General features: G+C 41.7%; 2 protein-coding genes across 3 annotated transcripts in view; one reads left to right on the plus strand and one right to left on the minus strand.

Annotated features, from left to right (window-relative positions):
• stxbp1a (syntaxin binding protein 1a) overlaps positions 1–891 on the minus strand; it is a 50,839-nt gene extending 49,948 nt beyond the window's left edge. For both annotated transcript variants that reach the window (XM_032539570.1, XM_032539569.1), the window contains exon 1: positions 632–891. In XM_032539570.1, coding sequence (XP_032395461.1) covers positions 632–668 — 37 coding nt within the window. In that variant the 5' untranslated portion in view covers positions 669–891. The remainder of the gene's footprint in view (positions 1–631) is intronic.
• A 1,053-nt stretch (positions 892–1,944) lies between these two features.
• The window catches only part of niban2a (niban apoptosis regulator 2a), a 35,739-nt gene continuing 23,922 nt past the window's right edge, over positions 1,945–13,761 (plus strand). The window contains exons 1-5 of the mRNA XM_032539568.1: positions 1,945–2,199; positions 9,872–10,002; positions 12,378–12,506; positions 12,603–12,708; positions 13,173–13,340. Coding sequence (XP_032395459.1) covers positions 2,145–2,199; positions 9,872–10,002; positions 12,378–12,506; positions 12,603–12,708; positions 13,173–13,340 — 589 coding nt within the window. The 5' untranslated portion in view covers positions 1,945–2,144. The remainder of the gene's footprint in view (positions 2,200–9,871; positions 10,003–12,377; positions 12,507–12,602; positions 12,709–13,172; positions 13,341–13,761) is intronic.

Genomic DNA, 13,761 nt, shown 5'->3' on the forward strand with positions numbered 1-13,761 from the left:
CAGCAGCTGGATAGAGCTCTGAAGCGCTCCGGTACAGAATGGGTGTTTTACGCAATCTCTTTTGATCCATTAGAGGGTTGAGGCACTACTGAAACCAGGGAATCCCCCGGATGGAGAGTGTTAACCTTTACTCGCTTCAAAAGCAATATCGTCACATTAGAGATTATTAGCTTTAATTGGCTAGCCAAGGCGTGAGAAGCAAGTGTCTGCAGTAGCATATACAATATGCAGGCATGTTGCAGCTCCACTGCAGCGCTGATCAAGGCTAAAAGGGCGTATGTGGGCTTCATTTTCCTCCAGCCTAACCGCATCCTCCTGGAGAATGGTGCCCACGTTCTTCAGTGGGCTAATCACCGCGAGTTAAATCGGTGCTCACGTCTCCGCGGCATAAAATCCAATTGCGCATCGCACCGCAGCAGCTTAGTGAGACACACCAGCCACTGCGGGCTATCTCCAGCTCCCCCACTACACTGCTGTGGTTTACAATGACATGCAATGGAACACCAAGAGCATCACCTTCATCATCACCACCCAAATGCACTAGATGCCATCCGCACCTTGCAAAAACACACAAATACAACCACAGGGCTGCATCTGACCAAATATACAGCAAGATGAAAAATAATCTTACTTTCGCCGACCACCGCCTTTAATCCGATAGGTGCCATGATGCTGCTGAGTGTTGGACTGAGTGTTCACTCTCTGCTTCCTTCCTTTCTCTCCTCTCTGTGCTCACTTCTCATCGCTGCGGAGGAGCCTCCATTTGGAAACGTCACTGCGTATCCTTCCGCATCACACCCCCAACGGTGGTGCTGGATCAGTGGCTGAACCTGCGACTGATTAGCTTAAACTTCTTCCAAGAGTCTTGTTATTGCTCTTTTGTCCCTAGTAAAGCATTTTCCTATCATTCAATTTTATTTTGTAGCCTTCTGTCCAGGAGCATGCCATTCGTTGTCTACTACATATAAATATATAATGTGCCTATAATTAACCGCAGGGATTTAAACAACCACATAACCATAAGTCCTATGTTGGCATATAGTTCTATTATTTTACAAAAAACAAATAGATAGTTTTAATGGGAAGAGATTGCCGTCTGCAATTAATCATCCTCATCATTGTTGATTAATGTGGCTATTTTGAGGTGAAAGCTGTGAGGTGTGAAATAAACTCCAGACTATTATAACCTCAATTGTGGCGTGTCCATTTAGCATCAGCGAATCTTTTCACGAACTGTTCCAGCACTAGTGGCGATTATTGCTGTTAACTGTGTACATTGTATGAAGTAGCCTATATCCTAGTCCGTTAGAATAGATTGTAAATGTAAAAAGGTTGACTTATTTCCCACCTATCTGCCCTGGGACCATTGTTTCTGATCTATAGCCTAGGCCTATTTGATGTAGAGGTTCGCCGCTGTGAACTGATGTGTTCCGCAGTGACAGGCCCGGGGCCCCTCTCACTGTTAAAGAGCCGACAAACAAAGTGTCCACAAGAGCGCAGCATTTAGCTTTCAGCGGGGAAACGCAAAGCCTGGGCATCATGGAAAACGGTTTCTCTTAGTGCAAAATCTCAGTAGGCCTTTGGGGCGTTCAGAGTAGTAGTGAAATTAATAAATACATAATATGAAACTAATTAAAAATGAGCCACATGGCAATTATGGGTGGTCTTGTAATATAGTATCCTAAGTTATTCTGCGTGGATGTTTTTATTTTACATGCCATATTCGTAAGTTAGAATATTAGTTGAACGCCAAATAAAGTCTGTCTGCACCGAAACAACACTTAGATTCACAGCAGGCTAAATATCAAATGTGGTGTGAGACACTACATGAAGCGCCAGGCTCTGGCCACACCCTTGGCTGGGCCGCCTGAACACGTTGAACCAGTGGTGACTCCCAGAGGGTGTGTCCTGCCGCTGTGAGCCAGGCCAGACGAGGGTTCACCTCCGCCTGCTTCTCAGCGGAGGGGAGTCGTTAGCTCGCCGCAGTCCGCCTCCACACTCGGGGGAAAGCGGGAGAGAAGACACGCAGCAGCGCCGAAGTCGTGCGGCGACTACTGGAAATACTACAGAAACCTATTTTGTCTTTGGGTGCAACCTGTAACTTGCTCGGATACTTGCGGGATCTGTGAGGCTCTCCTGTAGCCATGGGGGACGTGGTTTCCTCTCACCTGGATGAGAGCAGACGGGAGATGATAACAGGTAAGAGGAGTGACCGAGCTGCAGCTAAAGGACGGATATGGAGAGTTTCCTATACCCTCAAGTTCCTTAAAAGTTACTTTACTCGTATCCAAAACATACATCATACATAGCCAAGACATTTTCAAAAACAATTAGATTAGATTATACTTTATTTATCCCACGACGGGGAAATTCTGTCGTTACAAGTAGCAGCATAGCAGCAACAGCAAAAAACAAAAAAAACAAAACAATAACACACAAACAAATAAGCCCGAAAGAAATAAAAGGCAAGAATCAGGCAAGAAATAGACAATGAAAATATGGTAGACTGAGGAGTAAATGCCGTCAAACAAAGGCGGTTGCCATGATAAGAGAAACATATTGCGTTGTAAGTGACGTTAAAAATTAAGTTGAATGTGTAATAGAGCAAAGAAGCAAGAGTCGGTGCATAATTTAAATTATATAACCTGAGACCATAAATATTGAAAAGTAAGTACTGTAATAAAATATATAAATACCAATATTAAAGATAAACAGAAAGTGTGTGATGTAGATGGGAGAAAAACAGGAACAGAACTCAAACACTATCAGGTAGTGCAGGCGTTGTAGAGTCTGACCGCGGCCGGGATGAAGGACCTGCCGGTACCTCTCCTTACACCGGGGTGTATCAGTCTGCTGCTGAAGGAGCTGCTCAGGGACCCCACAGTGTCATGTAGGGGGTGAGAGGTGTTGTCCATGATGGAGTCAGCTTGACTAACATCCTCCTTCCCCTACTTTCTCTATGGGGTCCAGAGACAGTCCAGGACAGAGCTCGCTTCCTGATCAGTCTATTGAGTCTGCTCCGTCCGGTCCGAGCTGCCCCCCCTCCAGCAGACCACAGCGTAGAGGATGGCGAGGCCACCACAGAGTCATAGAAGGTCCTGAGGAGGAGGCCTAAACACTAAGAGGACCTGAGTCTCCTCAGCAGATGGAGGCGACTCTGGCCCTTCTTGTAGAGTCATTGGTTTATATTTACTCCAGTAGGGGTACCCTATCTAAAACTAAAATCATTATAGAATGTCTAAAATTAAAATGTACAAACAAGGGGCCTTAGAAGTCATCCAAACACTTTTAAACTGTGTCAGTTTCAACAAACATTTTATCTAATTTTTTTTCTTCCACAGAAAACACATGCTTATGTGTTGGAGAAACTCTAGATAACACAAACTGACCTGTCATACTGACCTGCAGTCTATTTCTATTTCTTAATATACGTGGTGTTATGGTGTACATTCAAGTGAACTCTGATCCTCTAAGCTTTCCCCGTTTCATTCTAGCACAAGGCTTCTCATTCACATCAGTGTATTGTTGCTCTGCTGTACTTGAACAGTTCCCCTGAATCCCATCTCTGCTGCAGGCCAATTTCTCAGAGATAATAAGTAGGTTCCCCAAAGGGGAGCATGTTTGTATAAGTTTGGGACTGGTTGCTATTTAAGTCTTAGATTGCTCCAGCCTCCAACTGTGAACTGTGCAGGTATGTGTCATTACTTCAACAAAGCATGCATGCAGAGGAACAGTGCAGAAGCTGAAACACTTCAATTCATCTATTGATGCTTTCTTGAAATTAGAAGGCGGCCATTAGTAGAAGACATTTGGCGTACAAGGTCCAAAACATCTCAGAAAAACAGAGAAGCCTTGTTTTAATTTTGTAAGATAAGATAAGCCTTTTATTGTCTCCTATAGGATAAATTTGTCCAGGGCATTTGAGAGAAACAAATGGCAACACACACACACACAGCATAAATTAATCTACACAGAACATAATCATACAGTATCTCATCCAATGCTTCAATGAACATTTAATACTCACACACAATACCCCCTCTCTCCCCCACCTTCCCAGAACAGAAGAAGAAAGTTGTAGTTGCTGTTACGCTCCTCCAGACTTGTGCTTTTCAGAAACTGTTTTACTATCATTTAAGGCTCTTTCAGGGTTTGTAATTGGGTTTGTGTGCGTAAGCTGGCAGACATACTTGCACGAGGAAACCACTTCTGGAAACCAAAGATTATGTTCTTGACGTCCAGACACTCAAGTTTGTTTGTTGTTGCAGTTTCTTGCAAACCCGAAAGAGAAATACTCTCAGAAATAGTTTTAAATAAGACAAATGTTAGAATGACATTGTTAGAAGCTGGTTCTTGTGGTGGAGGTTTCTGTATGTTTATTACTGTGTATCTAAAGAGATTGAGACTGAGTGTGGTTTTGCTGAAACGATTCAAAAAATGCAACAACACATAATTGACAAATGTGAATATTTACAGGCTGCTTTTTCTCCATTTTAAACCATTATACATGGAAAATCTTTGACTTTTGGACTGTTGATCAGACAAAACAAGAAAAAACATGGACTCTTTAAAAGAGGTCATTATCTTCACTTGATTTTCTGCGTGCGAAAGTCACCAAACATAATCTTCTGAACATAGCCATACTGAGAATTCCAGAGAGAGTTTCGTGGAGCTGATAGTCTTAATTAGCTTGGTATCAACTAATCTGGCAATGGCTTGAATGGAACGGCCTTTAATTTGCCGTTATCCGGCGTCATCTTCACTTAGACCAGTAATTATTACATAATGGTCCAATTGTCAATAAGTTTACGTAATTGCAGTTTCTTTATTAAACTGCAATTAATTGCTAACATTACCTAAGGTCCTAAGGTATGACTGTTGATGGTAATTGTTGCTTTTGTTTGGATATGCCAAATTGAAATTTGGGGTATATAAGCAATTATTGTTCAGACTGTTGAGCTAAAACTATGCTAGTTGTCGTCACTTGACCCTATACATGTCCATAGCAACAAAAATAAGGGGTACAGTTAAAAAAAGTTAAAACTACAGAGGCAAAACTTCTGAGACAATTAATTGTACCTCAATTGTGTATTAATTGTAAAGGTGTTGAGCATGCAAGTTAACTTGTGACACTGGGAACAGTTTGTGTGACAAAATAATCTCATCTTCTTACCGGGAGCTTAAAGTGCCTCTCACATTTTTCATCAGTGAATGGAGCTGGCTCGGGTGACAAAAGTTGGTCTATTTGGAAAATCTATTCATGAGTCAACATTTCACCAACTGTATAAAGAACCACCATAATTTTAGATTACCCAAAATAGTGCAATGTTTTCTGCTTATGAGTCTGGTTGAGAAAAGTGAAGAGATGAGTCAGAAGAGGAGGGGGAGGAGAACATAATGAGTAAAGCAGGTAGAAACATGTCACAACATTAACAAGATGAAACTGTATTTTGGCTCTTACACACCCTCTTTCCGTTATCTCTACCCGTCTACATCTTTTGATCTCCTCTTTGCATGTATGAATTATTGTAACAGCATCATAAATGACATGTCCTTTAAAGAGTACATTGACCCGTATGGTCATTACAATTGAAAATGAGCTTTAATTTGTCCAGTTCTGTCTTTGGTGCACTGAGTGTGTGGAAGAGAGGGAGTGTGTGAAGACTACTCAGCATTTCTGCATCGGGAGTCTTGTTGGGAGTGTGTACCTCCCAACAAGTAGATTTCTTCATCCGCGCTGCCCAAGCACATTCTCATATGATCTCTCCTCCCTCATGAGCCAACACAACACAGACACAATGTGCACTTTATAGACAAGGTTGTGTGTTTGTCTACAGGCTAAGTAAACTCACCCTTAATGAAGATCTTGATGTTTCTCAAAAATGCGTCACGGAACGAGCCAGCAGCTCATGTCAACATCTAATTTTTCCTTAAAGCATCTTACTTTGACCTGAAAAATCTTACTTTTGGAAACACTCATCACAGCTGCTTCAATACAAACTGAGTCTGACCCCACTTCTGGAGTTTGGTTCCAGACCCACTGCCATGCCCAACAATGTCTAGTTGGTACCGATCCACCTCCCGTACCTCTGCCGGGGGTCAGCCTAGGTCCTCTCCTCTGCCTGCCACCCAGCTGACTTCAACGCTCAAGCGGACAATGATGGGAAAACCTTGGCTTGCCTGCTCTTAACCCTAGGGGGACTTTGTTATTGGACTTTTATGCTAGTCATGGATTGGCCACAACAAACACCATGTTTGAGCATAGGATAATTTACTGATACTACGTACCCGTACGTACGAATAACTTAGACCAAAGACGTCATCAGATCTGCAGCTGTACGTCTTGACCACTTGGGTCAAGAAAGGAGCAGCTCTGTCCACTTATCACCACCTGGTGGAGAGTTGGATCAGATGGGGAAGAAAACTGTCTGAAAGACCTGGTAAACTCAGTAGTGTAGCGAGAATGAACTGGGAACGTCTGGGCTAAGGCTCCTGTCCACAAGGTCTTCAACTCCCACCTCCAAAAGAATTTCTTACGTTGGTCGTGGCAACCTGAGAAGGCCATCAAGCTGAAGGAGGAGGCTTTTTGTGCTTGGTTGGCTCAGGGGTCTCCTGAAGCAGCAGACAGGTGCCGGGCGGCTAGAAGGGCTGTTGCTTCTATGGTCGCTGAAGCAAAACCTGGGTGTAGGAGGAGGTCTCAACAAGAAAAAAGCAGGGCTTGGTTCAGGGAAGGGAGGAGAACTGCGGATCCTGACTGGGAATATTGTTCAGCAGTGGAAAGAGGACTTTGAGGTATTCCGGATCTCAATGAAAACATCCTCTATGGAGGAGGCAGGGTATAAAGACTCAGGGAAAGCATAGACCATGTACCTGGCAGAGGTCTCTTATGGCGTTTTTCCACTGCATGGTACCTACTCGACTCTACTTTTTTGGTTTTCCATTACAAAAAAAAAAGTACCAGGTACTTGTTAACAGGTACTTGTTTTTAGTACTACCTCAGTCGAGCTTACAAGCAAGCTGAGGCGATACCAAAAGGGGACGTGAAAACTACTGCAGACTATTAATAGGTCGGAGAGAATCGTCACTTTTTACTGTGTCATTGCTAGCAACTGCCGGGTTTAAATAGGTTAGCTAGGTTAATTTATACTGTTTATTGATCCCCAGTGGGGAAATTACAATTTTGTTAGTAATCACTACACACAGGCCTGAAATACACACACATGCTCAGGACCTATTCATGCACAAATGGTGAGATGTAAGAGTGAGTGGGCTGCCAGCTGGGCCTGCGCCCTGAGCGGTTTGAAGGTACGGTGCCTTGCTCAAGAGCACCTGGCAGTGCCCAGGAGGTGAACTGGCATCTCTCAAGCTACAAATCCACACTCCGTACTTTGGTCTGTACGGGGACTTGAACTCCGTTAGGTCACAGCAGCTTCCTGCTATGGTGACCAGCCACGGCTCGCCTCACACGTGAAGCAGTACTAATCTGCAATGGAAAAAGAATAGGGCACTGCGGTCAAGTCGCGCAGGTACCATTGATGGAAAAACGCCTTAGGTAGTTTAGAAGGTCCTCAGAGCTGGCTCCCAATTTGGGAGATAGCGGGGCCGTTGCTCCAAGCCATCTGGCCGTTACCTCCGGATAGTCGGCAGGACATCAAACATGTTCTCAGTTGGTGTTGGCAAGGCTCTGCCTAGGTTAAAAAATGTAGATAAATATATTTATTTAGGCCTTTTTACTGGGCATCAACCTTATGTTTACACATGCATTGTTAGATTAAAATAGAGTTTAAACGTAATTAAACACTTCACGTCCTGTTCACACCCATGAGACGGGGCTAAGCCTTAAACAAGCCGGTGCAGACAACTGCATAGATTGAAATGAGAGCCAATCAGTTGCATTAGACATGTGAGTAAAAATCTGTATAAAATGCTTGTGGTCGAGACACCAGGTTATCTTTTCCAGATCTCGTAGGATGCGTTGCAGTTAATTTATTCACATAAGAAATTAGGGCACCATCTTATTCATGGGGTGTCTGAAGTCTCAGTTCGACGGTTGGGTGATTTATGATGTGGTCTTTCTTACCAATTCCAATTTTCAAGAGCCCAAAAGGCTTCCCATGTATAATTATCCAGTCTGCTGACTTTGGCACAGCAAGACAACCAGTGGAAAGTACCGACTCTCTGCCCATTAGCCAGTACTTATCTTCTAGAAATTCAATTCACGCTGGATAGAGAGAGTTTCTATCAAACATGTCCCAAATTTTAAAAAAAAAGAGAAAAGTTGGCATTAGATCTATGTCTTGTGCAAACAAGATAACATACAATTTTGGGACTTCAGGGGCTCAGTAGACACATTAAACCCTTTTTTTAAATGAGTGAACCAGAATGATAAGATATTCCTATACACTTTAATACTAAGGCAGATACAGCACCTGGTTTTCAGAACCAACACTAAAACAATACTTTTGATTTACTGCTAGTAATTTTTTATACACCAAAAGAAGCCAAACTTCTCAAATGTTAAATGTTGTCTACACACAAGTACGAGAACTTCAGAAAAAGTTAAATGCCAGGTAAAAATATATATCAGGAAATATCTGATCAAAGAATAAAAATCTGACTAGATATTCAAAGCCAACTTTCAGTAGGCAACCTGAAAGTATAAAATACACTGTTCTACAGAGACATTCTGTTCTGTATCAAAAAGTATCAAGGTTCAATAGCTAGCCCTACTTAACTATGGGTTTAAGAGTCTTTGTTTTAGCTGTCTCCCAATCTTCCTTTGTTTCCTCCAACCTGCCCACCCTTCTCATCCTGGTATGACAGTGTTTTAATAAGTTTTTGTGTCCATCCCTGTCCTCTGTCTCCTCTACGTTCTCTCCCTGTCTATCCTGTCCTGTCAGCTCTTTCCTTCCTGCTCCCCCACTACATGCCGGCTCTCTCCTTCCTGTGTTGTCCCTTCCATAAACAGATCATAGTCAACACTTTCTGCTGCTGACTGAGCCAAACATACTGATCGTCTCGCCAACTGACTTTTTTTCAGCACTGGAATGTGGGAAAAGCTCATGTTCCCGCCAGCAGGTTCTTGGACTTTTATTAGGATGCGGTGACATAGAGGAAAGCTCTGAAAAACATCTATGCAATACAGGAAAACATTAATTTAAATGCATTCCAACTTGTTGGGAGACACTACACTTTTCACTCTAAACTAGGGCTGCAACTAACAATTATTTCCATTATCGATGGATCACTTAGAAATGTCTGGAAATACTGAAACAAACTGGCCACAACATCCAAGGTGACGTCTACAAACTACTTGATTAGCCCCACCAATAGTCCACAACACCCAATGATTATTCAATTTAAGAACTTTTGAGGCTCAGGAAATATGTATACTGTATAGAAAAGTAAGACATTTAGAATATTTTATTTAATTGTGCAGCTATAAAAACATGAAGTCTTGGTTTTGAATAGGTCTAAAATGATGTTGAAGTTTTTGTTTTAATGATGCAAAAGCCAACCTGAAAGTCTTACTGATGACAGAACTGTTCAAGACAGCTGTTATAAAGTGAACATTGCTGATAATACATGTTAGGAATCTCTTTGTTGAGTGCTGCACAGGAGTCACTGTTTTCTAGTCCACTTTACATTTTACTACATGGCACTTTCCATAAAGAGCTGATAGTGGCAATGAAGGTTGTGGCCTTCGCAGGCGAAGACTTTCGTGTTGAAAATTAATTGAAGTACTTGATCTGCTCTCCAATGACTTGTGAGGATTGAACCTAAATTAACTTCTTTTCACTTTTTTACATTAGTGTGATAAGTTTGTGTGGTATGGATGTTTCCTGATGTCTGTCTGTGTGTCCTCCTGCAGCTCGAACCAGAGATGTGATGAAGGAGTTCAGTGATGCGTTCGAGCAGCAGTACTCAGTCGCTCTCTTTAACAGAGTTCGCTTTGAGATAGAAGGAGGAGGAGGAACGCAGTCACAACTGCTTCACAGAAAGGTAAGTGCATTGTAGCGGTTATAAAATAAAAAACTATTGCAATAAGTATGTGGCTTACACCTGTTTCTGGATGTTAATATTCAACATTTTTGGAACATATAACTTGCTTTTAGTTTTTAACCCTGATGTAATTGCAAATTGAGTAAATAAGAAATGTGGTTTTAATTATCAAAATTTGCGACTCAACATTATTATTTAACTAACTTAAATCTCTCCAGCTCCCTTTCTACCATCTTACAAGATGAACATATTCACACCATTGTTTGTAGCTAAACAATTTATGCATAACACAAACTTGAATACTGTACATGTAAGCTTTTGTAGGCAATCAGAGCTCGATGTTATACATGAGGCATGAAGGAACTCATTCTTGGGGTCTATGTACCAGTACATTACCTAACTAGCAAGGCCTCTGCTTTGCCACTTCTTGAATTTCTCTCATGTTTTTGGTTACTGAATGTATTGAAGGTCCAACTTTTGTTCACATTTTCAATCACTGAAGGGGAAGTAGAGCACATTTCACACATGAACAGAGATGCTGTTTGGAATGCTCTAATGGCAGTTCATCTCCTCTCTTCACTATGTGGAGGACAGCAGCTTGTGTGTGCTGATGGCATAAGTGCAAAATTATGCATATGTGAATTAACACTTTGCAAACACAGACATGCACACACAAGTAATTCTAGGAATCCTTTTTGTAATCTGCTTATTTATCCATGTTAACTTTTGTGATGTAAAAAAATAAAAAATAATATATATATATATAAATAAATAAACACTTTATTTTACATAATCAAGGTCCAGATAAAAAAGTACCCATAACATATTACAAGAGGTGGTAGACACAAACACACACAAATACATACAGACTACCACATATTACATCAGGGGACCACACCCACCCACCCACAACATGTGCATTATCAGCACCTAATTTGCATGTTCTCCCTATTTTCAAGTTTGTTTTTTACTGAAATTATTGAACTAATAAAACATACTTCCGGGTGCATAACAACAACCTAATTACTTCTTGTGGCCTTTGTATTCACAACGAGTTCAAAAAGTAATGCACAATTTCATAGGAAGATATTAATTTGGGCCATATTTGGTAGAAGCACAGCCTAAGCACTGATACCTGGCGCAGAGATCACACAATACAATATTTAAACTGGCAACATAGGATTCCCTTCACTACTGTAAGCTAACTAGCGGCGGCACTGCCGGTGTTGCACCAGACTTAAACAATGCATGCACTGAGACAAAAAAATGCGTCGGCCCACCTATCTACAGCTAGGGGAGGCCTTGATGGGCCATATTTCAACAAACGGTAACATAACAAATAATTATTCCTTTAAAGTAAATGCACCTGTGGCCATCTGTGCGCCCATGAGCGTGCTGGTCTAACAGGGAGGAGTGTTCGGGTGAATTCCTGGCGTGTTGCTATATTAAGGCAGCAGGAATCGATCGCACCATTGACCAAAAAAACTTTGTCTAAAGTCAATAGCGCAGCATTTCATTGTTATTTTAACAGCGCATTAGTAAGATGCGCCTAGGCTTATGCACAGGGTGCGCACACACACGCACGCACACGGAAGCGCAGCAGCAGCACACACATACAAAAGATTACAAATAAAAATATTACGGTGTAAGTCTCCCATCATAACAGCAATGAGCCAAGGTACAAACGCGCCTGGCTTTTAAAGGGAATGGGAGGTGCCCCCTATTAGTTTATTGCATGTTATGCCCAAAACACACCTATGATTAATTAGACACTAAGCACAACCCTTTTGACCACCGTCAAACTAGCTGAAGTGGATTTGGACACATCATTAAAGATGCATCCAGCAAAGGGCCGCAGGTTGGTGTTGAACCCCGGGCCCGCTGCGTCGAGGAGTAAACCTTTACATACGGGCACCCTCTCCACCAACTGAGCTATCCAGGGCCCAAAATCTACAGATATTTCAACAGTTTCTAACAGACAAACATCTGTTCTCTCAAGAACCTCTTTATTTTAGCTCTGCCACTTCCGCCTGTCTCCTTTGTTCTTTCCTTCCTCTCTGAGCAGCCTCAGTCACAGTATTACTTGATCTAAGACAGGAAATCTGAAGAAAAAAAAATTGGGTGATGTGTAGTCTTGTGTAAACACCCCAAAAAATAAAAAGAATCACCACCCCCACATATTTGGAAACTCTAACTTAGCTACAGGTCTCTTGCATAGTTTAGGAAGCTCCTAGAGTAATGAAATCTAATTTTAATGAAAGATCTCCATTAATACAAATTATACATACATAATTTTTGTAAGACACAATGCAATAATACATAAAATATCACAATGCATTATGCTGTAGTGCTAAGTCATGTCTCTGATTTTGCAGGACCCTCTGGCAGGCCGGTCCATCTTTTCAGGGAGTTTGTTTCAGTATCTGGAGGAGAATCGGAAGTGGAGGAGTCGCTTTGTGTCTGTACCAAACAGCTACACCATCAGCCTCTATGAGAGCAAGACAGTAAGTGCACTTCTTACTTGACTAAACTGTTTCAATCACCGATTTGGTGGTTTGAGTATTTGTGGTACAACAGCTTGTTTGCCATTTCTCCAACAGGCACACGAACGAGGCCTCCACCCAAAAGTAACCATCAACTGTGCTGGGTACAGGGCCCTCACCTCCATGGAGGAATACATTGAGCTAATAAATAACAGCCTGCCAGGTAGGAAGAGGACAGGCAAAAATTATATCAAATACTGTACATACTGTAAACATGACAATATATAACAAAACATGGCTAAAAAAAAGTTGAGGTGTGACTTCACTTGTTTTACTTTAACATAAGTTGACTTTTGGGCTGGGTATTATCAATATTAATGAAAAACTCATCTAAATAAATGAATTCAAGTAAACCAGAATAAATATTAATACTTGTTTTATCCAAGTTTCACCTTAATAAATGCATTACAACGGGACAAGAGTCAAGACTGAAAGTGGGCTAAATCTGCTATTGTTTAATTTCCCCTTTTTGAATTAACAGATATTTAACATAACTCCTTTTTACATATTTAGTCCCAAATGTACCTGCTTTTTTATAATTGTTTATGCATTTTCCTTATGTGTCCGTAAAGTGCTTCCTATGTCTTGTAGTTTCTCATTCTCATTCTGTCATGTGACCTGTTGTAGGTATCAAGGCCAAAGCGGGCAGTGCTCCGTTTATCAAGTGTGCGTCCCAGTTCCCTCTCATCCTGTGGCACCCGTACGCCCGCCACCAATACTTCTGTGTGATGACAGAGAAGGAGCAGAAAAAGTGGCACGCAGTGCTGCAGGACTGTGTCAGACACTGTAACAATGGTAACAATACACAAACAAACAAACACACAGTGACTTCCTTTCTACTAAGTAGAGCAGTAATACTACTAGATAGGTGCCTGGCACTGTTAAATTACTGGAATTCTGGAGTTATTGAAAACAGTGATGAGCATAGGAGAAGATAAATTGCTAAATTTAGTGTCCCGAGCTTACAGTACATGTAGCCTACATTATTTGAACAGCAGCAGCGCCTCTCTCTGCCTTTGTCGGCAGTTCTGAAGAGGCTGTGTCTGTCTGTCTGTCTGTCTGTAGCCTGTACATGTCATTTAAGTGAGCTGGATGATCTTTGAATGTGAGATTCTGCAGGAATTATCTTTTTTTAAATTCCCTTCTTTCTACTAGGGATCAACTGATACCGTTTTTTTTTTTTGTTTTTTCCCTCAATCAGCCTTAGCCGTAGACC

Source organism: Etheostoma spectabile, chromosome 16, assembly GCF_008692095.1.
Source record: "Etheostoma spectabile isolate EspeVRDwgs_2016 chromosome 16, UIUC_Espe_1.0, whole genome shotgun sequence".
In the NCBI taxonomy this organism is placed as follows: domain Eukaryota; kingdom Metazoa; phylum Chordata; class Actinopteri; order Perciformes; family Percidae; genus Etheostoma; species Etheostoma spectabile.